The sequence below is a fragment of the Rhodamnia argentea genome, chromosome 2 (assembly GCF_020921035.1).
Source record: "Rhodamnia argentea isolate NSW1041297 chromosome 2, ASM2092103v1, whole genome shotgun sequence".
In the NCBI taxonomy this organism is placed as follows: Eukaryota; Viridiplantae; Streptophyta; class Magnoliopsida; order Myrtales; family Myrtaceae; genus Rhodamnia; species Rhodamnia argentea.
The window spans coordinates 4432765-4460070 of NC_063151.1; the positions used below are offsets into that span (position 1 = coordinate 4432765).

Genomic DNA, 27306 nt, shown 5'->3' on the forward strand with positions numbered 1-27306 from the left:
CATTAACATGTTATCAAAATACATGGCCATGCATGTGTATCCGACAAGACATTAAGATGGTTGAAAGATCAAAGTTTTTGTACTTATACACACACGCTCACATACACACACACACATATTTCCAACTGAACTGAACCTAGTAGCCATTATTAGACATATATGTCTATCTCAATTTAGAACGAAATTCAACTGCAAAAGTTTCCTATCGCTCTCATTCTATTTACCGCTAGCTTAAGAATCAAAAAAAGATTTGGAATGAATGGAATAAGCAATTATAGCTCATTGAGTAATACATATTACTTCTAAGCGGATCAAGTATCCACTGTGCATATTAAAGCAAAACTAAATACTTCAAAGCCAGCATCCAGCATATAATATACGTACCAAATCAAATCAGCATGGGCCTTTTTTACTTGAAGGTAATTAATCAAAAGGGGTAGTAAATGCCTGATCCAGTTTTTATGGAATGAAATATGCCATTAAGATTACACTCCCGTCCATCAGCATGGGCTTATTTTTCCTTGAAGGTTCATTTGATATTGGTCTGTCAAGTCTCACTTAATCAGGTTGGGCTTATATGGGCCTAAGTAGCAAAGCGGCCCAATTTTGCGAGCGTAACATGAAGCGGGCCTGGATGATTCAATTGACATCTTTGCCCGTGCGGGGCCAACAGTGAGGTCGAGGGCTCTATCGTAACTTCGTGAGCTAGGGTTTCTGCGTAAAAGCGAAGCCCGCCTCAACCGAGTCGTCTCTCTCTTCTAGTCCCTCCACACACATACCCCAGCTGCTCCCGCAGGCGTTTGGGACTGTGCAAGACCAGAGACCTCTTTAGGGCTTGCGACCTGCAATCATGGGTAATTCTAATCTCCTCCTGTGCAAAATCCTTGCGCGCCGCGAGGTTTGTTATCCCCTTCTGTTTATAATGGGAGATTCGGTGTTCTCTTGGCAGGTATCTCTCGTGATTCGATGCACAAGAGGCGCGCCACTGGAGGCAAGAAGAAGGCTTGGAGGAAGAAGAGAAAGTAACGATCTTTACTTCATTTTTTCATCTTTTATGCAACGAATTTAGTGTGCGAAGTTACGTGCTTGTTTTTTTCTTTGGATGCTGATGATTATGCGGAGATGTGGGGTTGTTTTGATCTTGAGATGATGTCAAGGATTAAGCTTATAGATTGTATGGCAATAGAATGTGTTGCTGTGGGGGACGGTCTGAGGAAGATGAAGTTTGATGCAGTGTATAGTATCTGTTACTGGGACCGGTTAGGAAATGCTCTGGTGTGTATGATTGCTGGGTCGGGTTCGATTTTCCTGCTTTTAGCTATGGTTCCCTCTGGATCCCCATTATCTGCGAAGTAGCCATGGTTTTATTTATATGGCCAGATTGGATCCTTTGGTTAGATTGTGTGGAATTTGATATAATTTGTTTTGATTCTATTCAATGGAGGTCATTTAGACGAGGGTGTCGGAACTGATTCAACTTTTTTGAGTGTTGTTAAGCGACATTTGGCCGATGAGCAAGGATGGACTTTTCTTTTTTTGCCCCTTCAGAAGTTGTATCATTGCTCGAATTGACTAAATATTAATTGGGACATCAAAATACTTTTCAATCCAGATTGGTCCAATGTTAGATGTACGTAAGTTTTAAAAATGGCTTTTGCCTGTAGGTATGAGCTTGGAAGGCAGCCTGCCAATACTAAGCTGTCGAGCAACAAGACTGTGAGGAGGATTAGAGTTAGGGGTGGTAATGTGAAGTGGCGTGCTTTGAGGCTCGACACCGGAAATTACTCGTGGGGAAGTGAGGCTGTGACCAGGAAGACTAGAATTCTTGATGTGGTGTACAATGCGTCCAACAATGAGCTGGTCCGTACCCAGACTCTGGTGAAGAGTGCGATAATCCAGGTTGATGCGGCACCATTCAAGCAGTGGTATCTCCAGCACTATGGTGTTGATATTGGCCGCAAGAAGAAAACTCAAGCTTCTGCCAAGAAAGAAGGGGAGGTGAGGAATTTCACTTGCTCTCTCTATGTTATAGATTCTCTTGTGAAATTGTTATCATGGTTTCCATTAAACAGGTGTCTGCACTAACAAGTTGCTAAATGAATTGTTATAGCTTTTCCTGAATTTCCTGTGTTTACTTCATATCGATGTTCCAAAAAATAATTTACGAAAGACGCATGCACAACGACCTTTACTATGTAAACTACGAGTGAAATATGTGGTAGGCTTAAATTCCATGCATTCGTTGGCTATAATAGCATTTTTTTAAATTAGACAGTTAAGACAGCCAAAAACATCACGTGGAATTGTTAAACAGAAACTTGTGTTTGAATGCTTAAAAGACTTCTGCTTGTTGCCCATTTTGTCAATTTAGCATAGGAAGTAAACTCGAATCTTTTAGTGTAAAATGGAGCAATTCGATGATGTCATTGCCTTCTGGAAGCGGATCTTCCTTTGTTAAACTTTTTTCCATTTTACTGGGTCATAGGAGGCTGAAGCTCCTGCTGAGGAGGTGAAGAAGAGCAGCCACGTGTTGAGAAAGCTTGAGAAACGCCAGAAGGAACGCAAGCTTGACCAACATATCGAGGAGCAATTTGGAAGTGGCCGTTTGTTAGCATGCATCTCATCCCGACCGGGTCAGTGTGGCCGTGCTGATGGGTAAGTGTCCGCAGTGGCTTCTTTTTATTCCTTATGAAGATTGGAGACCATAGTTTCACTTTCTTTGAAGTGATTGTTAACCCAAAAGCTAATGCGTCTCAGTACCTAGTCCTTTCTGTTCAATTGGATTTATGATTGAATCTTTAGGAGTTTCTTGAAATTGCTGGGTCTCATGTAGTTTTCGTCTGGGCAGATATATCTTGGAGGGTAAGGAACTGGAATTCTACATGAAGAAGATCCAGAGGAAGAAGGGCAAGGGAGCTGCTGCATAAACTTTTGTTTCTGCAATACAGATGACCTAAATCTTCCATGTCCTTTTATTACCCTGAACTTAGTTTTAGTTTATATCCAAGTGTTTGCGTCAAATTGAAGTTATCTTGTTATTCCCTTGACATGGAACAGTTATTAGTGTATTTGTCTTGATCAAGTCATCTTTCTTTTTTAATCAGCGGTGGTTTGGATCTTATGCTTCTAAATTATGACTCTGGTCAACTTCTTTCACGCGTGTTGCTAGTGTGAGCAGTAGAGTTAAGGTTTGCCTGTTGCTTTTCTGATTCAAGTCTGCTTCAAGTGGACCTCTTAATTTCCACAGTTTATGCTCCTGGGACCAACCCGATGTTTTCCCTGCCTGATTGCCGGCGGCAGTGCTTGCTTTTTTAATTCCCCGTAATGGATGTGAAGCTTTCTAGTAAAATCGAAGCTTGCGATGTACTTAAAAATCTATCTATCTGTATATTGATAGTTAAGATCGTTTGCACTTTTGGATGTTCTTGTAATACCTAAGATCATTTGCAATGTTGAAACTTCTTACAACGCTGAATGATGTATTTTTAGATTTTGATGAGAAATTCAACAAGAAAGAGGATCTCATCTCGTGTCAGACAGAGACGGTTCTGGAAGTCAGATTTCTTCCCTTCACCGTTCTACGGGATCTGATCTAAATTGTACATGAATGTTGAGAACACTCAGCATCAGGTCAACAATGTACGAAGAGAAAAATGGCAGAATCGCACCTATATGTATCGGCACTGGACACTGGACAGCGCATCTAAGGTTAACGATTGCAATTATGAATTTCTCAAGTGAAAACCAAAATCCTAACTTGCAGTAGAACTGTCAACATGCATAGCTCTGAAACTGCGCGATCATGCCCTCACGAGCAAAGATGAAAAAAGAACGAACTTGATTCAGATAATTCATCTGACTGTATAATCCTGCTCAAGAAGTGTGTACCCTGCTCAACGACATACGTGAATTACAAAGAAGAGCCTAGTTAGCAACAAAGAGGAACACAAGAACTATCTATCTGAAAGAATAAAGTTAAATAACATATCTTTTTCACTACAACCACCCCCGCTTTCATCCGGTGGTCAAGTAAATCTCTTCAACCCTGGCTGGATCAAAGCAAGCCCCACCCGCCTTTGAGCTAAGCTGCTTCTTTGATTCCCCTCCTTTCTTTAAGATGGAAAGTTAAATTACTGTAACCATTTTTTTCCGTATGGGAAAACAATTTACCTCTTCTATGAACAGCAGCAACAGCCGCACAAGGGGAAAGGCACTCTCCCCTCCAAGGTGAGATCCTTTTAGTCGCATCAAAAACCTTGAAATTTCAGCATCCTAGGCTTTTCAATATGCTACTAAGCTCATTAATGACCACAGGCGGGTCAGCATGTGATCCCACGAGATTGATGGCATGGTACTCCAAGCCCTTCCACTTTGAAATTAGGGCAAAATGAGGACGCCTGTATTGGCTGCTAATGATCTCAAGAATTACTGTTTTGGGCGTTGCCGACACAATGTGAGTTAGACCTGCGCCGTGAGCTCCGATAATAACTGAGGCATCTTGAATGGCTTGCACTTGGTCCTTCATGAGCATGTGTGCAAACAAACCATTCACAAGATTTACTTTGCATTTTATATGGTTGGAGGCCCAGCTCTTCAAAGAATCAAAGACTTCTTGCTCATTGCTAAGCCTTGACTCGGGTTTGCCACTGTGTCGAGGGTGGGCTAAATAGTTTTCACGACGAACAAATAGCACATTATGACCAGAGACTGCCTTTTCAGGATGATGTCTGTTCACTGAGAAACCAAAAGCTGATCTAATCATCTCTCCGAACTCAGAAAGTCGAGCAGTCTTGTGGTCATCGGGATTCCGCCATAAATCTTGTGCAGATGTCCCCTGGCAGTTTATAGGCTGACTGAGTCCCTTGAACATGGCATTCTCATATCCCAAAGGCGACATAACGGCACGACGGAAGCAAACTGACCCGTGAAAACTTTTAGCATATGCAACACTTGAAAACAGCGCCTGCCACATTTCTTCCATGGGCGACTGAAAATATTTATAGAAGTTACATACAGTGAGAAAGAGTTGAGCATGTTCATACCGTGCAATTCTGAACGTGGAACAAACTCAGTGGAAACACAGTTGCAGACATGCAAAGTCACCGGAATTACTTAAAAACGTCGCTATGTGTGACTCCACTTAATGACGAAGCTCTGAAGAAGCTAGAAAGTGGCCTTAACATAAGATATCAAACCAAAAACTGCCATCTAGGCCCTTGAGAACATTCAAAACATAAATTTGCTTTGTAATGGCAAAGAAAGGATCCATATAGCTAGGCCCTTTACTATTACCACAAATGTGTTGATGTGATCATAAACAAATGTTTTGGCAAATTAGTGAAAGAAAACAAAAAAGAATCCGGGGAAAAACTTATGAGAATCTCATCATTTAGCAAAAATTACGAGATCAAGATAATACTCTAGCACAAGAAGGTGCAAAAAATCCATTGGTATATTATCAAGGTGCTGAATATTCTCAAGGAGTCGAGGCATTTTTCAGAAATAACACTTGAAATTAGCCTATCAGAAAACCTTTTCTTGTTAATGTTAAGGAAACCTAAAGGTTTTTAAATCCTCATGGCACAGACTCCCATAGGTTTGTTAAGGCACAAGACAGAATCAACATAGTTCCTGCTTCTACTCGTTTTGTGTTACCCAATTGTTTGCTTTTACAAAAGCTTAAGTGTTAGGAACGATACACACAGTTCTGTAAGCATAATCCTTAACATTTCCCCCATTGTCAGCTACACTTTACCCAGTAGGTGGATATAACCACATTGATGAGGATAAGCACAATAGCCGAAAATAGGAGCACAATTGACCAAACAAAGCGATACAATATGAAATCACGATTGGAGCACTTAGGCCATGTTAAATACCCACTTTGCCAAAAGTTCAAACTATCAAAGAACTCGCACAAAATGCATATCAAGCATACTCCTCAAAAGGGGATACAAATGTTAAATTCACCATAAAAGAAAAATGATGATAAGAAAGATTGAGTTTCCTTGATAATTAATTATCCTCTCTATACTCAAAGGCTACTACAGATATTTGACTGAAGATAATTTTGGTAACTTTGTTCGATCTATATCCTATATCAAAAACTAATTGTTGAAAGAAACATGAGCCTAAAATACGTTACTCTCATCCCGCTACAATTTCTAAACAGAGAGAACAAGGTTCTTTCCACTTATACTGAAGCTAATTTTCTGTGTTTCAGGCTACTCCATGTTGTTACAGCCAAACCCTTTTTAGTCATGCCAAGCATGAAACCACATATAGATCCAATTTCCACTTTATCTAAAATATGTGGTACCACCTAAAAACGTGTAATATGCACCCATTACCCCATAAACAGGAAGAGAACAAATGATTTTCAGACTCCCCCAAGATTATTCCACACATGCAGAAATCATAAGCACTGGAACATGAATTTGGAGACCACAGCATCCATCTCATACCGTGCAATGGCCGTCTACAAAGATAACATGAGGCCGATATGGTAATTCAGTGACCCTAGAGGAAACATATGCGTTGTACCAATCAGTAACCGTGTGAAATAAGTTTGCATATTCAAAGCGAGTGATAAGAAGTGTTGGCTCCTCGATCCACTGCATCAAGAGACATAATGTTAGAGAGAGATAAAATAAATGTAGAGCTGAGAAGACATAGAGAAAAGTAGAAACAGTCCACACAAAATGATAGATAGACGGCTAACAGGAAAAAACCACCTGTCCAACCAGATTAGTCTAGACACTAGATCCTCAAAACTTTTGTTCTCATCTTTCCCAGAATCTAGGGGATACATAATCAGCCGTTTGCCATTTCAGTTAGCCAGAATTTCCAGCTTCACAACAACCACTGGTTCTGCGCAGCCATAGTCAATTGTTAAAGGAAAGAGCTACCACAAAAAAACAATCTGTCCAACTGAATTTACCTAAAATCTAGATCTTTCCAACCTATACGGTTCCCATCTTTCCCAGAATCTAGGAGATAATTAATCAATTGTTGTTAGCATATTCAGCTTTTCATTATCACTGAACCAGTAACTGTAATAGCATTCAATTGATTTCACATCTGAAAAATGCATAGCAATTGTATTGCGCTCCCCTGACAAAAGGACATAATTTTGGAGCTTCATAACCATCGATCATCATCACATCCTACTCTGCCGTATAACCCTACAAAAGCGTAATGCCGGATCCCCATAACCACCAGTAAAATTCCAGATTCCATAAATTGGATTGTAACTGACACAAGCAGAACAGAGACGAGGACAAACAGATCGATCAAAAGCATAACCTGATCGCACTGCAGCTCTCCTGGTTTGACGACACGAATCGACCCGATCAAACTACGAATCGGATGCCGCTTACCCTGGTCCACATAATTATCCAAGAACTCATCGCTCACGAGACTCTTCCCTCTCCTGAACACCAACTCGCCGCCACCCCCTCCCTCGGAGATCTGGAACGCGCCGTCCTCGAACACCGGCATCTCCTCCTCCTCACTCCTCCCCAACACGTCCTCCAGCCTCTCCCCTCCCACCGCCATCCTGATCCTCTCGGGCGACATCCTCAGCTGCCCTCCCTCGCAGACGGAGCTCTCGAGCGTCTCGCTGTGGAAGCACCGGAACCATCCTCCCCCGCGGCCCCCTCCGCCGTCGACGGCGGAGAGGAGGTCGAGGCGGCGGGTGAAGCCGTTGCCGAAGAAGGCCTCGCAGGAGTGGGGCCGGGCGCTAGGGTTTTGGGACCAGGGGAGGTAGGAGGGGAGGATCGGCCATCTTTTCAGAGAATCGAAGTTGCCGTCGCGGCGTCGCTCGGTGAGTTGAGGGATGACGCCGGTCGGATCGTCGTGGCGGATCTGTGACGAAGAAGCTTCGAGGGTTCGCTTCGGGGTAGGGCGGAAGTAGAGGAAGAGAGAGAGGGTGTTGATGGCGAAGAGGGCGACCACCACTTTCAGGAGATTGTAGCTTCTTCCGGTCATGGCTTCTCTGCTCTCTCTTTATGTGGAGTCCGCGTGAATTCGATGGCTGGATCGATCAGTCGATGGAGGAAAACATTTGAATAGAATAGATATCATCACCAGCGAAATAGCGACCGAGTGTCAAAAAATAAGCCGCGAATGAATTCTGTTGCGTTGACTTATTGACGACTAAAAAACTTTGGTCGTCGTCTTTGGTAAGAGCGATTCCTTCCTTGCATGTGTTTTTTCTCTTTTCCAATTTCAGATTTTTTTTTTCTATTTCTAAGTTTTCATTTATTTTCTTATTAGAAAAAAAAAAGTATTTTCATACATGATAAATCGCCAGAAATGAGGTAATTTGCAAGATGGAATACCCGTTGACATGGTCTTCAATCCATTAAGAGTATCCGAATTAAGCGTATTCTGGGCCGAAGCAATAAACCTATTTGAAGTGAATAAATTCAGATGAAATTAATGTCTTTTGATAATCAAAGTTCTGAATTATACAAAATATAATCAGCATCTTTGATCATCAATTTTTGTTTTTTTTTGTGAATGAATGTACTTATAATGCATCTTGTGCATAACCGTTGATATCTTTTTACTTACAAAATCCAGAGGAAATCTCATTAAATTGATAATAAATAGTCTTCATATAGGCAATATCAAGAAGCATCTCAACGACAAAATTAAAATAAAATAAATCGCTACGGATACAAATTTTCTAAATGACAAATGAATAACCACAAATTTCGAATCAATATACAAATTTAGCAAGCAACTTGATTTTTTTTTCTTATGCCTCCGAAATAAAGGCTCCAATTAATTCTCGATTTCTTGTATCTTATCATAAGCTAGCTAAAAGTCCGATCTCCTCCAATGCCTTGCCTTCTCAAACCCATTGATGCAATTATCGAAATCGTATATGGTCCGGTCAATCTCTTCCTGAGTGTTCATCACAAATGGCCCGAGCTGCACCACGGGCTCGCCCAACGGCTCGCCTCCGACCAAGATGAACCTCAAGGGCTTGGTCGATCTGTTCCACGCCTCAACCCCGTCTCCGTGGCCGAGGAGGAGGAGGTGGTGGGTAGTCACGGGCGAGGATTGCGGGATCCCGAAGACGCCCTCCCCCTCGAGGACGTACACGAAGGCGTTCCACGAGGTGGGTATCGGCTGTTGAAGGTGAGCCCCTGGCTTAAGAGTGAAGTCCAGGTACATGGTGGGTGTTCTCGTGTAGATTGGAGATTTGGCTCCTAAAGCCTCTCCTGCTATGACCCTCACGTTGATACCATCTTCCGTAGCTTCTGCAATGTCTTTGCCTGATATTTCTTGGTACTTCGGCTCAATCCTGCCATAGAAAACCAGAGGCGGGAATCATTCTACGGTTGATAATAACTTGTTATGTTAACCACATCAGTTATTAAAAGGTGAGACTTGATGATTGAGAAGCTTGGCTATTTAGACGAGATTTTGCCTATATTTAGCTTTGATGAGTACTGAACTCACATTTTTTGTTTGGAGGAGAGGTTGATCCAGAGCTGTAACCCTTTTTGAGTTCCCTGACTTGCAGGCATCTCGGAATGGACAATCCCTCTTCCCGCGGTCATCCACTGTACATCACCGGGTCCTATTATCCCCTTTTGCCCTTCGAAATCTTCATGTGTCATGGATCCCTGATACAACAACATCACTCGGGTTAGCATTCCTTCATTTTTTAAAATGTAACGGTTAAAATGATATTCTAAACGAGCTTTCGCGCGTCAAAATGAATTATTCCCATTTCAAAGAGTAATTCATTTTCTGATTGGAGTGACCACTAGTAGAGGAATGATGCATCTCAATCTCATCATGTTCTATCATTACCAAAGAATCCGAATTCCCACGCTAATGGCCATGGGGGTCCTCCAAATCATGAACGGTGGAGATTGTGCAATTCCCTAAACATGAAGCGCAAAGTACAAGCACTTGCTGTGCAAAAGACAAAGCAAATAAATGCGAACTTTTCTTTGGTCGTCTCGACACTTCATGTGGCTCCAATTGGGCTAAAGCGTATATGGTCAACCTTTGACAAGGAAAGAGCTACTACCTTGCTTTTGCGTGGCGCAGCCTTTGCGTGCTTACCTAAAGTGGTTGCTTGCCGGCCATACCCAGAGACATGAATAATGAATTTCCATCTATTGCTGTCACTGGTTTTGATGAAGTCAATTCTTACTGGTTGATTTTCTTCCGTGAGATCTTTCGTTAAATATTTTTATAGTGCTTGCTTCCTTCTGACAAACGTGATTCATTCCTCATTTTACCGTTTTCAAATCAACTTTTCTCGCCTTCTTCCAACTTAGGACAAGATTTATCGGACCTATTGGAGAGTCAAGAGTCGTCGATATTGAACAAGACTTTCGTACCTGTAGCATGTAGGTGACGGTCTCGAATCCTGTTCGCAGAAAACAAAAGCATCAAAACAGAGTTCATGTGACATGTCTATACTTAGCCACGCATCGGCTCTGTTTCCTTTTCAAACAGTCGCAAATTCACAAGCCCATTTTACCAAGAAGAGAAAAAAAACCAGACAAATTCACAAACCTCTGTGCGGATGGTCTGGAAATCCAGCAGGAGCAGTCACTACAGACCACAAAACAGGAAAAAAATAAGCAGAAAATATGGAGTTCTTGTCCAGCATTGATTACCATGGAGATTGGGTATCAGCAGATGAACAAAAGAACAGAGAGAAAACAGAGAGACCCACCCGAAAATTCATCCAAGGCAAGAAAAGGATCGAAGTATCTCAGCTCAAACCTGGAAACACCACGCACCCTCTTAGCCAAACTGTTGCGGTTTCGTGTTATGAAAGATGAAGAAAACGAAGATCCGGAAGATCAGTTCCGTCTCTCTTACCGGCCAATGCTTCTCCTGACAATGGCTCCGACGCCTTCGTGCTGAGGCCTGGCCAAGAACTTCCTGGTCACCATGCGGGGCTCGCTGATTTCGCAAGAAACTTGTGCGTCTGTCATCTTCTTCTCCTGATTCGGCTCGACCTTACGGTGCAAGTGTTCCGTTTTTGTGTTTGTGTCTGCGTTCGTGATCGTGATCGTGTATCGAATTTGTTTAGGGTGAAGAAAAAGCTGGAGACACTCGAGCGTTTATATAGGGAGGAATTGAAAAGAGAGAGAGAGAGATCGTTAACAGTGACAGTTGTCCTTCCTGAAGCAGGGAAGGTCAAAGGGAAGCGTTGGCTGCCAGGTGGGGCCCCACGTGCTCGGGTTCGATCTCTCGAGGGACTTTTCTTCTGGATCGATTTTGGATTTTTTAAATTCCATGCGGAGTGGCGTCAGCATGTCGTGGACGTGATGGGGGCTGTGGGAGGGCGAGGGCTCTGGATCTGGACCGTCGATTCAAGTGCCACGTACGGACTTGATCGAGGGAGTGGGACGTCATCGATGATTCGCTAGTCGCGTACAGGGTGGCTGTTGGGCTTGGGCCCAGGACCTGCATTGAAAGTGTTTCGTGGGGTGTTCATTTTTTTTGGGTTCGTTTTAGGGGGGAAAACTGTAGGGCCCACCATATATGTGAAAAATGATTGTTCGAGTATAACAGAAATTATTATAATTTTGGAAAAGACTATGAAAATTTACATATATGCTGAACTTCAGCATTTTAGTATTTTTTTACCAAAAAATAATTTTAATATTTAAAAAAAATTCGGGTTTCCACGTACATTAAAGCTGAAGCATGAGCCCCGCAAAACGCGTTTTTTACTACTTTTCGTAATTTTGTGACTCAAAAGATTAGACTTTTTTCTAATGCGAAATGTTTGAAGCGCATTTGAATATACGAGTAATGAAATTCATAATATTATACGAATTTTGTCGTAATCTTTTGAAATTCAAAATATATCTTTTCACCTGCGAATTTTAGGGGGACAGTTGTGATGAGGAAACAAAATTAGTTATTCTTCGCGTACGCGAGATAGGCGCGATATACCATCCTACGATACTAGAATTAGATTAGAACTTGGGCTTCAAATCATGCTAAATCAAGTTTTAGACTGATAAGTTGAGTTGAACAAGATCAAACTTATTGAATAGATTTTGAATTCCAACAAAAAAAAAAATAGATTTTGCAAAAAGGTAGGTCAAAATTTTACCGATATATACGGGAGATGGTTACGTAAGAGTTTTCCTAACGTCGACTTGTGGTAGTTGAAATTGATATTTATCATTTAATGGGGTTATTGTAATAAGGTACGATACATAGATTCTTAATAGTTTAATATGAGACAGGCTACTATGGGTCGAGTTGAACTAGGCCAATGATGAGAGGGCTCGCGATTGAAAACTCTATAAATATGGCTCAAATCCCTCCTCTAAATCTCTCATGCACAAACGTACTTGCATAGGGAATGAACGTATCGTTTCGTGAGTAGCATTCTCATTCGACTAGTGTTTTAGGGAGAGGATACGGGAGAAGCATTTGAGTTTCGAATTGACATCATTCCGTCAAACTAGGAGCGCCAATCTTTTTTTTTATATGTTCTATAAACATGTATTTTTTTCCTTAATAGAAAGAAATACCCAATTGGACATTCTAAATAACATGTGCAATTTTTATTTATTTTTATTTTTTGTCTCCATATTTGGTCAAACTGACCAAGACGTCGCGTGCGATCGTCCTCACGAGTCCTAAGCCTCGTATTCCTCGTGGAATTAGTAGTTCCCTTTTTTTTTTTTAGTGCCGCTCTATTCGACCACGTAATTTGATTCAAAGTTGAACACGTTAAACAAAAAACTGATAAAGACACCCTATGGTGACATCGGAACGTCGTCCGCTGCATGTCATCCTCCTCCTCCGCCAACTCAAGAAACGTGAATTACGACGGAGCGGCCTAATTTCATTTCAACAAAACATCGAGCCGGTTGGAATTTGGCGGCCTTAACGAGGAATCATATCGTACAATCTATAAATCTAATGCAAACCATTTAGTGTTTTCAAAATCGTATGATATATCAGTTGACAACAGAATCAAGTTGAATTGACTAAAATCGAATTGGATTTGTTATGCAGGCCTTGTTCCTATAAGATCGATATATATATGGCTTAATACAAAACGTGGTGATCCTAAATGAGGACCCATATGATCCAATAACCCAAATGTATTGTTTTTAAAATCACAACGGATATCAAATCAACCACGGGGAAATCACTAGTACGGTATTTTATGACATTCGATGGTGAGTGTGTGACTTGAAATTATTAATACAAGTTTTCATTTTTGACGATATCCATGACTGAGATTTTTCCTTGTTAATATTTCATATTTTTCGTATGTCTAACTATAAGTTATGGCCAATATATTGAAATAGCAAATGATATATTGGTAGTGACAAAGTAGGTTTCATGTTCCGAATATGTATAATAAATCTCAAATTTAATATTTCAAATTTGGAACCTACATCCGTCCTGAAATCGCCGGTCCCACGCAAATAAATACGGTCTTAATAAAGACAACGATGGTCCCACAAACTCCGAAATCCCGGGCAGGCCCAAGATAGAACGTTACAAGAGACATGGGATTCCAATGACGTCACTGCTAGAGGAGCGTGACGAAAGAAGGCCACCCCCTGCTCGCGGCTTCGCCCCCACATCATCGAATCATCACCATCACGTCACGGCGCGAGGGTCAAAGTCCCGTGGCCTCGAATTTAAGTCTTAGTCGTCTTCGTCGCCAGCAAGCAAATCCGACGACATTTGCCATTTTCCAACTTCTTCCTCTCGTGTGAATGACAAGGGAGGACGATGAAATTTGCCCGCTTTTCGTTTGTTTTTGTTTGTTTTCGGTTTTTGGACTCCACTCAAGGACGTCATCTTTGCGTTGCTTTCTTGTCACGCCCTTAGGAGTTAGGTCCCCCCCCATTAATTTCACCACAGAAGAACTACCAAAACACATACCTTAGAGAGAAAAAAAAAAAAGAAAATGGGCAACTCTGGATCCCGTCTCGAGCCCGGGCGTTGGGGTCCCCAGCCCGAGCTCGAGAGACTGAGTCCAACCGACGAGGTCTCTCATATGCGAGCGTCGGGGTTAAGTAGTATTTTGGACAATAATTCATAATTTTCTAAAAGTTTATTTTTCTGAAATTTAGATATATATTTCTTACATTGGCTATAAAAAGAATTACCATTGACTTGTTTTCCCGAGCGGTCCGAACGTTGAAAATTTTTTTAAAAAAGGAAGTTGACGGTAAATTTTTCACGACAAACGAATCTTTAGCCATATGCCCCGTCGCCGTGTGCTAACGAGCAAAGACATTATGAGCTTTGCTAGGAAACACTTAGGCTAAGGCTAAATCTTCCATCCACAAAAGAGAAAAGGCTAAATTTGGTCCGCCATGCACCGATCAATCACATCCGTTAGATCGTACGAATCTCATCCGAGCAAGTTCAGTGACAGTTGATTGCATGTGATCCGTGGTGAATCATGGCTCGGAAGAATATTATATTTCTTCGCCAACGCGAGAGCATGCAAATGTACATGTACAATCATAAATAAGCACATGAGGCTACAATCAAATACAAATTCATTTAGTGCTGCAAGCTGGCAATTCTTTTGGGAAAATCAATCAAGAAAGACGGTGGAAAACCGAGGACGGCTCACGGACATTCATTACCATGAGGACTAAGTCAAAGGAAATCCCGGAAAAGGTCCGAAGTTGCTCATTAGAATAGGTAGAAAGGTGACCTTTTCCTCCGTCTATGATTGAAGAAAGCATTTTGATTAAACAGCCCTTTGATTAATGAAATACAACTATTCGCATTTTGTATATGATGCCCAAGCCTTCGGGAAAACTAATAAAAAAAGTTCCAAACTTAATGTAATTATGTCAATTCAGTCATAAAATTATATTTTTTTTTGGTCAATTGAGTCATAAATCTTTTGTAATCGTGTTAATTCATTTAATTTGGCTGGGCGGCACCGTTAGTGACGTTACGTCGGGACCGACCGGTTAAATGAACTGAATTCATACAAATTTAAAAAATACTGAAAAATACGACCTATCAAAATATTGGTTACAAAAAGTTTTCTCCAACTGGAGTGAAAGAAAACACTGACTATCAAAAGTACAGTAACCAATTTCAGCGAAACAATGGTACGTGATTTACAATACTGGTCGACTACTCATTTACGTTTTAGGGTGATAAAGTCATCATCTCGTAGATTTAATTTGGGTGGAGCATGTTCTCGTTGCCTTAAAAATTGCCATCAAATAAGTGAGATGGTTTGGGTTGAATTTGGTCTGACCTAGAACGACCCATTTATACGAAGTACAAATTTAAGAACCCACGCTCAACCCAACTCATATTATGAAAAGACTTATCAAAAAACATCCCTATTTAATTCAATCTTTGAAAACTTGTGTCCATATAATTGACCACTTTAAGCTCTTCTTGCATGTATATTATTAGACGAAACACAGAAAACATGCATCCACCTAATTAATACACTTTTAAGCTCTTCACGAACATATGTCATTAGGATAAAATATTTGTTTCGACAACAAGAAGCTAACGAATTGACTTTTAACATTGCATAGAATTTTCAATTTTTCTATTTATTCATAATGAAAATAAGAGGAAATAGTACTTGGTAATGGATTTATAAAATAACAGCAAAAGATAACATGGAAGGATTGAAGTTGCACTTGAATGAAAAGTAAAATATCGAGCAGGACAATTCATGCTAACTATGGACTGTTGCTTTCTCAAAGAGAGGAAGCTAGAGTTACGGATGTGCGTTGGATTCGAGTAAATTCTAAACTCGTTATATATATATATATTTATTTATTTATTTATTTTGCCAGTAAACCCATTTTCTGAATAGAATTAACCCATTTAATGACTCGGCCCATTGAATATGGGTTAATAAATGACTCCACAACCTATTTTGACATGTCCAGTCCACGAAATGCCTCATAGAACAAACGGTTCTGATGTATTCGGTGATGCATCGAGCCGGCATCGAAGCAAGAATTTCCCCTTATTCAAGACAATCTCGGCCCCTTATTGCGGATTTATTGTGTCGGAGCAGCGTGTTGTAACTCCTGCCCTTTGTCCAGATATCAGGAACTTTGGCACTTCAATAGCCAAGAGATGTATCAAACACCTCGTCAAAACTGCAAAGTGCGATCGAATAGAGAATAGAGATGTAGCTTTCACTCAAAAATTCCTAAAGCGGGAAACTCTTTGAAGAAGACGTTCTCTCCAAAACGGACTCTACACTACACGGTTTCAACTACAGGTGGGCCTTGAGTGAGCGTCCAGGCCCAACCCAGTAGTAAACGATGAGGCCTTGGGCCCAAAAGAGATCCATCTTCGTCGTCCCCTCGGGTTTCCTTTTCGGTGCCCGCGTCATTTTCCTCCTCTCCTCGTTCTTCAGCTCGTCGCGACGTCGCCTCATGCCTTTCGGTTCCCGAGGTTTTGCAGTCGCTAAAACCCTACTCGACCGGGAGCAGGAAAAAGACAGTTGACCGACGAGGTTCCGAGGCCAGGGACGCGGTAGCGAAGCTCACAGTCTTGGTTTAACCTTCTGGAGGGTTGAGTCGTTTCACGAGCGGCGAGTTAGGGACCCGTCGGAAGCACAAGTCGAGCGGATTGGCCTCTAACAGTGAGTAACACTAACGACATCTGCATTTGCGAATTTAAGTTCTCATCAAGCTGGAGAGTTGTTATTGGCCACTGAGAGGAGATTAGGCGTGCTAAGTGTCGGATTGAAGTAATGAACTCGCTTCACGGTTGTTCCTCTGAATTCTCGCTGTTGTCTCATTTTTGTGCTCTTTTCCACCCGAGCTTGAGGGCGTGTCATTTGTGATGCGCCTGCGAGTGTTCTCCATGTAGGTGTAATCGTAGGAGCTGTTAAACCTGGTATTTAGTACGTACGTGACTTTGTTGGGTGCTATAAGATCAGAGGGTTATGTTCCTCGTGCTTCACAGGTTAACCAGCTCTTCTAGCCAGTAATGGGCATAAGTTTAGTTTTTGATAGCTTTTTCTTGTTTGGGTGTGCTCGTTTTTAGGTCTATCGGCGAGGATCCAGTTAGCTTTCTCATAGGTGTTGTGTCTGTTGAAGGTGTTCTAGGAAATGTCTGCTGAGGCGAAATTAAGGGTGAAGCTAAAGAAGAAACTTAAACCTGCCATACGGAATTCTAAGAAGCTTGGGGAAGGAAATGCTGTTGCTGTGGATCAATCTTCTCACAAGGACGATAAAGTTTTCAAGAAGGCGAAGGAATTGAGGAGGGATCAGAAATCAAATTCGGGCATGGTTAGTAAAATTAAATCCGCAGCTTCTGATAGGAGAAAGAAACGGATTTATGCTGGAAGGGACAAGGATGGGGAGGAAATGTCCCAGGATCGTAGAGAGCCAGCAGATATGAAGTCTTCATTCAGAAAAGGACAGAAGCAGTTGGAACTCAACTCTGTTTCAGTAAAAGGCAGTAAAGTATCGCATCGCACCATGTGGGTTTCTGGCGGAGTGAATGATGCTATTTCCGAGGTTCAGGATTCTTCCTTGGAGTTCAAAAGGAAAGGGAAAAAAGTTGAAGTTTCCAAGACAAATCTGAAAAACAAGACGAAGGAGGCGGGGAAGAAGAACGATGCTGGTGGAACTGATTTGTTGAGGAAGCATATGAAGGGCAAATTGGAGGCAGGCAAGCATTTGAGCCAGCTTCAGAACAAGCGTATGGACACTTCTCTTCCAAAACTTGTTACAAAAAATGCATCGAGGAAAATAGGCGTGGATGATAATTCTGATGTAAAAGATGACCCGCCCAAGAAAAGGAAGCGTATACGCCTAGATCCATATGATATTTCAAATAAGCGGCTAGATGACAACATACTCCTCAAGGGTAAGGATATCGTCTGTATTTTTCTTTTTCCTCCTTAAATATTTTGTTTTCTCAGATGACTGGTAAAAAAATGTTGCTTGTCCATGTGAATGGACATATCTGTTTGAGGGCAGAGTCTAGGATTCATGAGATACTAGGCCATATTTGCAAAGTCTTCTCTTTCTATTATAAAGTGTGAAATTTTAACATTTGTATAAGAAGATAGGATTGTCAAAGTGTATAAAAATTTCGTGCATGTGAAAGCATTCTTTCAGTTGTCAATGTTCCATGGAAGTTGGATGTTTGTAGTTGTAACATAAGCATTGATTGCTCAAAAGAAATTTCAAAAGGCTGCTTGTCTCATTAATTCGGATTCACCCACCCTTTTTTTTGGCTGTCTCTATAACTAAAGCCAATAGAATCACATTGCACTGCATTTTGTTTTTTCTGACAAGGAATGAATTGTATCTGAAGATTCTCAGCCTTCAGATTTCAATCTATTTGAGACATATCTCATCATTATCTATGCGAAACACCGGATAATGCAATCTTATTATGCAAAGGCAACGTGAAGCTACCATTATTGCTTGTATTTTTTTTTGTTTTGTTTGGTTTTTGCATATCTGCAAAGGGATAATGTTTGCTGCATTTAGGTTGCTTGGCAGTTAATGGATATTGAGAAGACTATTTTTTATATTATTTTTGAAATTATTATAAAGAGATCAGTGCTGATGCCTGTGTTATATTATTAAGCTGTTGCTCTGACTGTGTTTTCCCCTCTAAAAACTTACAGCTGTAAAACTGCATAATTTCAAATTTCTTTTTTTGTGCTTTCCAGAGAATACCAAAGAGAACGAAGAACCTGAAAAGAAAGATGAGATGTCAAATAATGCTCGGTTCCGTGCAATACAGCCTTGCCCCTCTATCCTTTCCTTTGTTGAGGATAATGTACTTGATTATTGCAGAACCCCTCTCCTTTTCATTTGCAATTGTGCACTTAAATGTTCCTTTCCTGATGCATGGACCAACTTTCCGTACCCTGTTATCAGCTGCTTGGGCGTAGACGAGTGATTGAGCTTCAGAGGGCCGGCTACAACGTGGATCTTTCTGCCCCTTTGGACAACATACCCTTGTCAACGAGTTCCGAAAGAGAGAGGATTGAAGAAAATGTAAGTTTGCATATGGAGTTATGTAGATTTATATATGTATACACACACACAAAATTATATGTCAGTCTCCGAATGTGCTGAAACATTTACATAATGGCGCCTGAAGTTTCATGTGCTGCATTAAAGATTCATAGCATTACTGACCATAATTACAGGTGTTCAGGAACAAATTAAGCTTTTTTGCTGCTGCAAATGTCTCATCATCGTTTCCAAGCCCGGACCTTCCGGAGATTGCATTTGCAGGTAAAGATGTCAGCTCTCATCCTCTGAGTGTTCTTGATTAGACAACACCATTTGAGGTGTACATTTGTCTCTTCACCTCATTGGACTGTCTTCTAAAACTCTCGCACAATTATATTGGAATGTCGTATATGAGCATTTTTTTTCCTTTCGCATGTTACTACATTTGTTTACAACACTATGAGTTGTGAGTTTGCTTGGATGTGATTGTGTCATAACATGTTGTATAGGCAACTTTCCTATTGGACCGATTGTTATCACTTTTCATTCAGTATATGTATGCTTTGGAATCTGGATAAGTTAGACACCTAGGTCCAAACTTTGTCATATGATGACGATCTTTTTAAAGCTCACCATGTATTTGTTTAATTGATCTATTGAACCTTCTCTTGCATGGTTGTAGACAGTTTTCACTCTTCTTAAATTCTGTGTTGCTTTTTTATTTTTATGGTTGTTAACGTGATATGTTTTCCACAGTAGGTTGAGAGGCATTAGATGTTTAGATATAATGAATTTATTTCCTTCTAGTCCAATAATATCTGCCAATTGGTTCTGGTGAAATGTGTTGCTTCCTTCTGATAGGAAGGTCAAATGTTGGAAAATCATCACTATTAAATGCACTCACCAGACAATGGGGTGTTGTTAGGACATCAGATAAGCCTGGACTTACTCAGGTTCCATCATTTTCTCTGAACTTGCAACTTGATTAGTTGTGATATTTCCTTTGTCGACAATCTTGATTTGTTTGCAGACAATTAATTTCTTCAACCTAGGATCCAAGCTCTGCTTGGTTGATTTGCCTGGATATGGCTTTGCTTATGCGAAAGAAGAAGTCAAAGATGCTTGGGAGGAGCTTGTAAGTAATGCAAATTGATTTTTGGCCTCGGTCATATAGCTTCAAACTATTTTACCTTTATTTGTCTTTTATTAAACTAATGGTAGGAGCAGCATGCTATCGTACGTTTTAAGTGTTGATAGGCTGATCTAGTGTATATGAATAGTATAATGTTGTTTGCATGAAGCATGACTTTGTAAATGGGGCTTTTACACCGAAATTAATGCTCAATAAGCCAAAACGGAATGAATCAGCTAGGTTGAGCTTTGATGTGATACTTTAAGATCTCGAGCAAATATGAAGTCCCCAAAACTAGAGAAATAGGGTGTGTGAGACAAGTTCGAAATTATTGTTTGACTGATTCATCATTTGATCTCCCCTTTAATTAATATCTGTTTCAAAGCGCACTAATTTTAAATGTCTGAGACGTTGTGGTTCACCTCCATTTGTTTCATTGGTTGAAATAGAAAATTCTTGGAACTTGACATTCTCCATCTGGTTAGTGTAAAAGCAGTTCATCAATACAGAATTGATCTAAGGGCTCTGCTTGTTAGTAGAAGGAAGATTTCTTATTGAAGTTGATCATCACATCTGCCATTGTTTCAAGAGGAACTGTGGAAGGGATACGTAGGATAAGGGCCATTATATGTTTCATCTGATTTATACTGAGGCAATGTTTCCATCTAATGTCAATTTCCCTACATCCTTATTTGATGTTTTAGAAATTTGAATTTGTTCTTAGGCAAGTCCATACTAATTTGTCGTCATTAATCAGCAATATGTTTTTGACAATTATGTGGTAATTACTGGTTGCTGTGTTGCAATTTCTAGGTAAAGGAGTACGTCTCCACAAGAATCGGCTTGAAGCGAGTTTGTTTACTCGTTGATACAAAATGGGGTCTGAAACCAAGGGATCATGAACTCGTTGATTTGATGGAAAGGCATGTGCTCATCCTCGGTTGATTGTTTTTGGACGTCATCTAGTTTTCTACATTGCCCAGTGTGGATTTACTGCAGTGACATGTTCTGATGTTTTACTATTTCTTGCTTCTTGTCACATTTATTGCCATGTCTTCATGGGGATAAAATTTCTTGTGTGCATGGGTTTCTTGTGCTATTTGACTTCATTGGAAGTGAAGTCTCTTATCAATGTGGCAGGAAGCTACTGTGAGTTGACTTATACATACACTGCCTGAGTTGCTGTGTTACCTGCATCTAGACTGCTTTTCCATGTCCACCTCATACATCGAAAATCAATTGGTGGTGAGGAATATTTTGCACTTGCCAAGGCTAAGGAGAATTCTTGTTTGTTTGTAGATCTCAAACTAAATATCAGATTGTTCTAACCAAGACAGATCTGGTGTTTCCAATTGATGTGGCGCGCCGTGCAATGCAAATTGAAGAGGTCATTGATGCACAGATTTTCATCAGCTTTTACTTTACGCCGGATATACCCTGTGAAACCTAATGTCTTTTAATGCTACTAAATTATGCAGAGTCTGAGCTCAAACAAGTCCATCATTCAACCTGTGGTATGAAATATCATGTGATTGGAATAGAATTTGTCAGTGATGTCTTTTCGACTGAGAAGTGATTATTTCTCCTTGGTTTCACTTCAGATGATGGTGAGCTCAAAATCTGGAGCTGGTATGAGAACTCTGAGGACTGTGCTTGCCAAGATTGCTCGATTCGCCAAAGCATAGTATTGAATGAGGTAACTTCTATCCTTGGATGGCTGTAAATAACCTGCACGTGGTTAGTAGTAGTTTTAGTAGTAAAAGTCTATCATGGTTTGTGGTATATTTATACCAGTAAAGTCTTGACACAGGTCTTCCAGTTAAATTATGAATACATTGACATCTAGCTACTTTTATCTGAGTCCATTGATTAGCATGTTCGCGATCTGATTATGTTTTGCTTTTGTCTTTGAACCAGCCCAAATGTTGCCTGTAGCAAACCAGGGAAAGAAGTTGGGTAGTGCTGTGTGCTATTGTCTCCAGGTCAGTTTTCCTTAGGCATCGCCAACTATTGATGCTGGGTTCTGGGCCTTAAATTGGGTTGGCTTTCTTCCCTTTCTTTCAAGGGTCATATGGAGAGTTGGGATTTGGATGAACCAGTGGCGTAATGGTAGCAAGAGGAATTGGCCGCCTCTGCTGGAGCACCTGACCTATTGAAAGATTGCACAGTGACAGTGTTCCTCATTGCGAGTTAGGTAGGCTGTATTTGGCAGCCGAATCATCTTTACCATCTGCGAGTACTGCAGGAATCAGTACCATGAGCGATTTCTTCGGGTTTTTGGTGAAGTCCATTTCTGTTATAGTTTCAACTGATGACAAGAAAATCTTCACCCAGGAATTTTAAGTTGTTAACCTTTGTAGTCTATAGAAACTTGCAGAGGCTGCAATTTTGGTGGGCAGTACTAGTAAAGTAAAGGCACGATTCAGTTTATATCAAAGTCATGATGGCGAATTCCTAGTTCTTTTTTAACCCAAATAGCAGCTGACGTGACAATATTTAGTATACTGCATTTTAAAGCTGCTCATCACTACATTTTTTTTTTCTTGGTTGAAGCTCATCACTACTTCACATGAACAGATTATGAGAAAGATCGTTTTCTTCTTGATATTTGTGAGTACTGCGGCATTTTGTTGCTGGGCGTTGTACGGATTATAAGGATCAATGTGCTCGATCGTTTTCTCTGTTGGGATTTGAAACTTTTGCACGAGGAGACAAGTATACATGGTTTGCTGTTCGTCCATTTCTTAAATTTGCTTCCATCTCAGTTGCTTGTCAAAATCTGAGCCCGAAGATTATCTTGTGTCCAGTTTTAATACGGCCGCAAGTTTGGCACCTCTTTATTAATGATGTGCGTGCGCAGTACACAGTTGATGTCCATCGGAAGTGTGGATTAAAAAGAATCTGAATCTAGTTTGGATTATGAAGAATCTGAATCTTCAATGCCATCGTCATTAAAGTCTTATTTCTTTCCCTTCAGAATGAGCATTCAGAATTACAGAAAAGGGGGAAAGCTGGATTAAAAAGAATCTGAATCTTCAATGCGATTGTCATTAAAGTCTTATTTCTTCGACCAAAAAAAAAAAAAAATTCTTATTTCTTTCCCTTCAGAATGAGCATTCAGAATTACAGAAAAGGGGGAAATTGCAAGGCAGGTAGCTTCAGTACATTCGGCATATGATCCAAAGGCTATTTTAAAACTTTAAAGGGGACCTTTATATTTCTGAAGTCCTCTTCTCTGGCTGATGTTGTGATGTTAGTGGACTGTAACAGATGATGGGTTCTAGCTAGATTAGGTGGATATTGTGAAGAGTAGAGCTCTTCAAGCACAGGGAGGGTTTCGTATGCCATGAGAGACCTCTCACATTTGCACAAGCTGATGATGCTTTTCGACCACTTCCGCCATACTCCAAGTTGATGTCTCTAAGCTCGATGCCCGTGCATGGAACGGCTGCACCTGCAATTAATATTAACCGCAACCAACGAACTTGAAGTGCCTGTGAAGTTTCTGAACCTAACGTCGCTGATGTGAACTTGGGAGGACTTCAGGAAGGATGACAAGAATGAACATGGTCAGTATCATGTGTTGTCACGTTTCCGCAAGTGTGACACTGATAACCGACAATGTCATATGATAAATTACTTGGAACTGCTCTATTAGCAGATTAGCATAGAACATACACTTTTTCCGGTGTTGAAGAGAAGTGATACCTGGGGGCCACATTGTTTTGATGGGCAGTATTGCTGATCAATGTTTATAGGATTGTTGACATTTTGGAGGATGATGTCTTGAAAGGTGATGTCTGAAACAGCGCCTTGGTAGGGAGCCTTCGTTTTGATCTGCACGCCATTCATAGTGTCTGTGAAGGTGCTGCTCCCTAAGAACACCTTAGCTACATGCGGTTCATCTGGTGCACCCCCGAGGCTCCCGATGCTTATACCGTGCCCGGGCCCGCAAGCAATGCCTGCCATGTTTATGTTTTCGCTTCCAGGCCCTAGAGATATGCAGTCATCTCCGGTGGCTATGCCTGAGTCTCGGATGGAAATGTTGCTGGAGAGAGCCATGTGGATTCCATCAGTATTTGGGCTGTCCCTAGGAGCCGTTATGTTAACGTGCTCGAAGGTCATGTTTTTGGCAGGAGAAAAGATTGAAGTGGAAGTTCTTGCTGTCGAGAGATGTCACATGGTGAATCCATGCGTTCGTTATGAAATCAAATCTCATCGTCTGGTGAAAATAGACGCCCAGTGGAAGAAATTCACGCACAACATTAGCGCTTTTAACTTGGCTTCTAGATCTTTGAAATGGCTTTCCTCTACTTAAGGGAAGCTGTAAAAATTTAAGGGACAGAAAAGAAAGAAAAAGAAACATTACCACTGGGAGTGCCTTGCAATTGGGGTTTTTTCTGCAGTCATTAGACGGCCAAGAAGCAGCTCCTTGGCCATCAAGCAATCCTCCTCCGCTAATCGTCAGCTCGTCAATGTACCTGAATGAAATCCAATGGTCGATACCGAGTTGAGGGCTGTTAAAAGCCCTCAGACCCCTTCGATCTGAAATTCCATCGCACCATTGCAGGGACCCGCGAGCAGCACTGGACCCAACAGGTAAGTCCCGCTTGGGATTAAGATGACGCTGGTCCCTTTGGATTGACAAGCTCCATTCCATGCATCAGTTAAAGCGTGCAAGAATCATATACTTACCATCTTACATTATGTCGAAGCAAAAGGACATGCAAAGATTTACTCAGTGACAAACGAAATGTAAATGGTGTCTGAATTACTTTGGTACTGTCAGTCTTTCCATCACCAACTGCTTCAAAATCTTTGTTATTGAAGACATTTTGTGCTTGTGCTTGATTCTTAGCGAGTGCCGACATAAGCATGAGCATTAGCAAGCTCATTGTTGGAAATGTCAATCTCCAACTCATGAGCAATAGCAGAGATATGAATACGAGGAAGGAAGAGAATCGTATAATTTTTGTGTATTCCATGATAAAAAATACATGGGGTTTTTATAGGCTCTATAAGAGGACTAGTAAGGTAACAAAATATTACAACAGATCATGACAGAGGCACAAAAGGAAAATGGAGATTCTCCAGCATCTCATATCTCTAACTAGCTGCAACATCATGACGTGATTTGGTTTCCTTATTTTGTACTTTTCGGTCTGAGGAACATAGAGAAATCCAACTGTTTGTAACTAATGTGTAGTGGAAATGGAGATGAAATTAGTGTAGTAAAAACACTGGACTATAGAAGCAAATTTTCATTTTTAACTTGTTTGTCTCTTCCCACCTCCATATCACTATTCGAGCTGTGATCTCCCAATGAACAACACGCAAGCATTTCTAGGTTAGATTATATCTGTTTGGCAAGCCATTAAGTTAAATAGTATTCTGCATATTATAACTGCGAAAAATAAGAAAATAAAGTGACTTTTTGCACGATCACAGGGAGTTCTTGCCATCTCACTAGTCTTTGCAGAATTATATATAGGATCGTCCACAAGTAAATCTCTAGTGTGCATGGGTTTCTTCTTGGATTTGACTTCATCGCAAAGTGAAGTCTCTTATTACTGTGGCAGGACACTATGGTGAGTTGACTTATACGTACACTGCCTGAGTAGCTGTGTTACCTGCATCTAAATTGCTTTTACATGTCCACCTCATACATATCGAGTCAATTTGTGGCGAGGAATATTGTGCAGATGCTGAGATTAAAGGGAGTTCTTGTTTGTTTGTAGATCTCAAACTAAATGTTAGATTGCTCCAACCAAGACAGATCTGGAGTTTTCTATTGATGTGGCACGCTGTACGATGCAAATTGAAGAGGTTATTGATGTGCGAATTTTGATCAGCTTTTACTTTACGCCAGATATATCTGATGTCTTAATGCTTCTAAGTTTTTGCAGTGTCTGAGCTCAAACAAGTCCATCGTTCAACCCGTGGTATGGAATACCATGTGATTGGGAATAGAATTTGTCAGTGATGCCTTCGACTGAGAAGTGATTATATATCTCCTTGGTTTCACTTCAGATGATGGTGAGCTCAAAATCTGGAGCTGGAACTCTAGAAAGTGTGCTTGCCAAGAATGCTCGATTTGCCGAAGCATAGTATTGACTGAGGTAACTTCTATCCTTGGATGGCTGTGAATAACCTGCACGTGGTTAGTATTAGTCATAGTAGTAAAAGTCTATCATGGTTTGTGGCATAGTTATGTTGGTTCAGTTTTGACACAGGTCTTCCAATTGAATGTCGAATACCTTGGCATCTAGCTACTTTTGTCTGAGTCCATTGATTAGCATGTTGGCGATCTGACTATGTTTTGCTTTTGTCTTTGAACCAGCTTAAATGTTGCTGTAGCAAACCAGGGAAAGAAGTTGGCTTCTCTTCCCTTTCTTTTAAGGGTCATATGGAGAGTTGTGATTTGGATGAACTGCTGTATCTTCACCCAGATTGGCGTAATGGTAGCAAGAGGGATTGGCCTCCTCTGCTGGAGCACCTGACCCATTTGAAGATTGCAAAAGGGACAGAGCTCCCTACTTGCGAGTTAGGCTGTATTTGGCAGCCGAATCATCTTAGCCATCTGCGAGTACAGCAGGAATCAGTACCAGGAACGATTGGGTCTTTCGTGAAGTCCATTTCTGTTTTAGTTTTCAACCGATGACAAGAAAATCTTCACCCAGGAATTCAACGTAGTTAACCTTTGCGGTCTATAGGAACTTGCAGAGGCTGCATTTTTTGTGGTTAGTAGTAAGTAAAGTAAAAGGCATGATTCAGTTTATATCAGTGTCGTGATGGCGAATTCCTATTTTTTTTTTTTTTAATCCAAATACCAGCTGACATGATAATATTTAGTTTACTGCATTTTAAAGCTGCTCATCACTAGTACATATGAACAGATTATGACAAACATCGTCTTCTTCTTGCTATTCACCTGTACTGCAGCATTTTGTTTTTGGGCATTGTACGGATTATAAGGATCGATGTGCTCAATCGTCACATTTCTTTGCATAAGGAGACAAGCATGCATGGTTTGCGGTTCGTCCATTTCTTAGATTCACTTTCCATCTCGGTTGCTTGTCAAAATCTGAGCCCAAAGATCGTGTTGTGTCCAGTTATACAGCCGCAAGTTTGGCACCTTTTTTATTAATGATGTGCGAGAGCAGTACGAAGTTGATGTCCTTCGGAAGTTTGGATTACAAAGAACCTGAA

General features: G+C 40.8%; 4 protein-coding genes across 14 annotated transcripts; 2 read left to right on the forward strand and 2 right to left on the reverse strand.

Moving 5' to 3' along the window:
• Positions 1-690: 690 nt before the first annotated feature.
• On the forward strand, positions 691-3200 carry LOC115748990 (40S ribosomal protein S8). The gene is made up of 5 exons (XM_030685668.2): positions 691-854; positions 950-1022; positions 1665-1998; positions 2486-2655; positions 2849-3200. Exons 1-5 carry the CDS (start codon positions 851-853, stop codon positions 2925-2927), a joined length of 660 nt encoding a protein of 219 aa, XP_030541528.1. The 5' UTR covers positions 691-850; the 3' UTR covers positions 2928-3200.
• Positions 3201-3890: 690 nt separating this feature from the next.
• Positions 3891-8085, reverse strand: LOC115748923 (beta-1,2-xylosyltransferase-like). Its single transcript, XM_030685586.2, has 3 exons — positions 7306-8085; positions 6465-6614; positions 3891-4987 (listed from the first exon to the last, which is right to left on the reverse strand). The coding sequence occupies exons 1-3, from the start codon at positions 7987-7989 to the stop codon at positions 4265-4267; spliced, it is 1557 nt and encodes a 518-aa protein (XP_030541446.1). The 5' UTR covers positions 7990-8085; the 3' UTR covers positions 3891-4264.
• Positions 8086-8584: 499 nt separating this feature from the next.
• Positions 8585-11132, reverse strand: LOC115748925 (pirin-like protein). Its single transcript, XM_030685589.2, has 6 exons — positions 10861-11132; positions 10712-10761; positions 10549-10587; positions 10371-10399; positions 9475-9641; positions 8585-9316 (listed from the first exon to the last, which is right to left on the reverse strand). The coding sequence occupies exons 1-6, from the start codon at positions 10974-10976 to the stop codon at positions 8827-8829; spliced, it is 891 nt and encodes a 296-aa protein (XP_030541449.1). The 5' UTR covers positions 10977-11132; the 3' UTR covers positions 8585-8826.
• Positions 11133-16370: 5238 nt separating this feature from the next.
• On the forward strand, positions 16371-26901 carry LOC115748988. 11 transcript variants are annotated; one of them, XR_004016281.2, is made up of 13 exons: positions 16371-16621; positions 17091-17856; positions 18674-18783; positions 18885-19004; positions 19160-19247; positions 19827-19918; positions 19996-20100; positions 20911-21020; positions 21397-21484; positions 21576-21611; positions 21699-21793; positions 21908-22079; positions 26547-26901. XR_004016281.2 is itself a non-coding variant. In XM_048274328.1 (12 exons), exons 2-11 carry the CDS (start codon positions 17094-17096, stop codon positions 21780-21782), a joined length of 1596 nt encoding a protein of 531 aa, XP_048130285.1. In that variant the 5' UTR covers positions 16371-16621; positions 17091-17093; the 3' UTR covers positions 21783-21793; positions 26331-26452. The 11 variants fall into 11 exon arrangements, 7 of the variants coding, with proteins under 7 accessions (XP_048130285.1, XP_048130284.1, XP_030541525.1 ...); XR_004016282.2 differs by having other exon boundaries at positions 22012-22079; XR_004016280.2 differs by having other exon boundaries at positions 22015-22079.
• Positions 26902-27306: the final 405 nt, after the last annotated feature.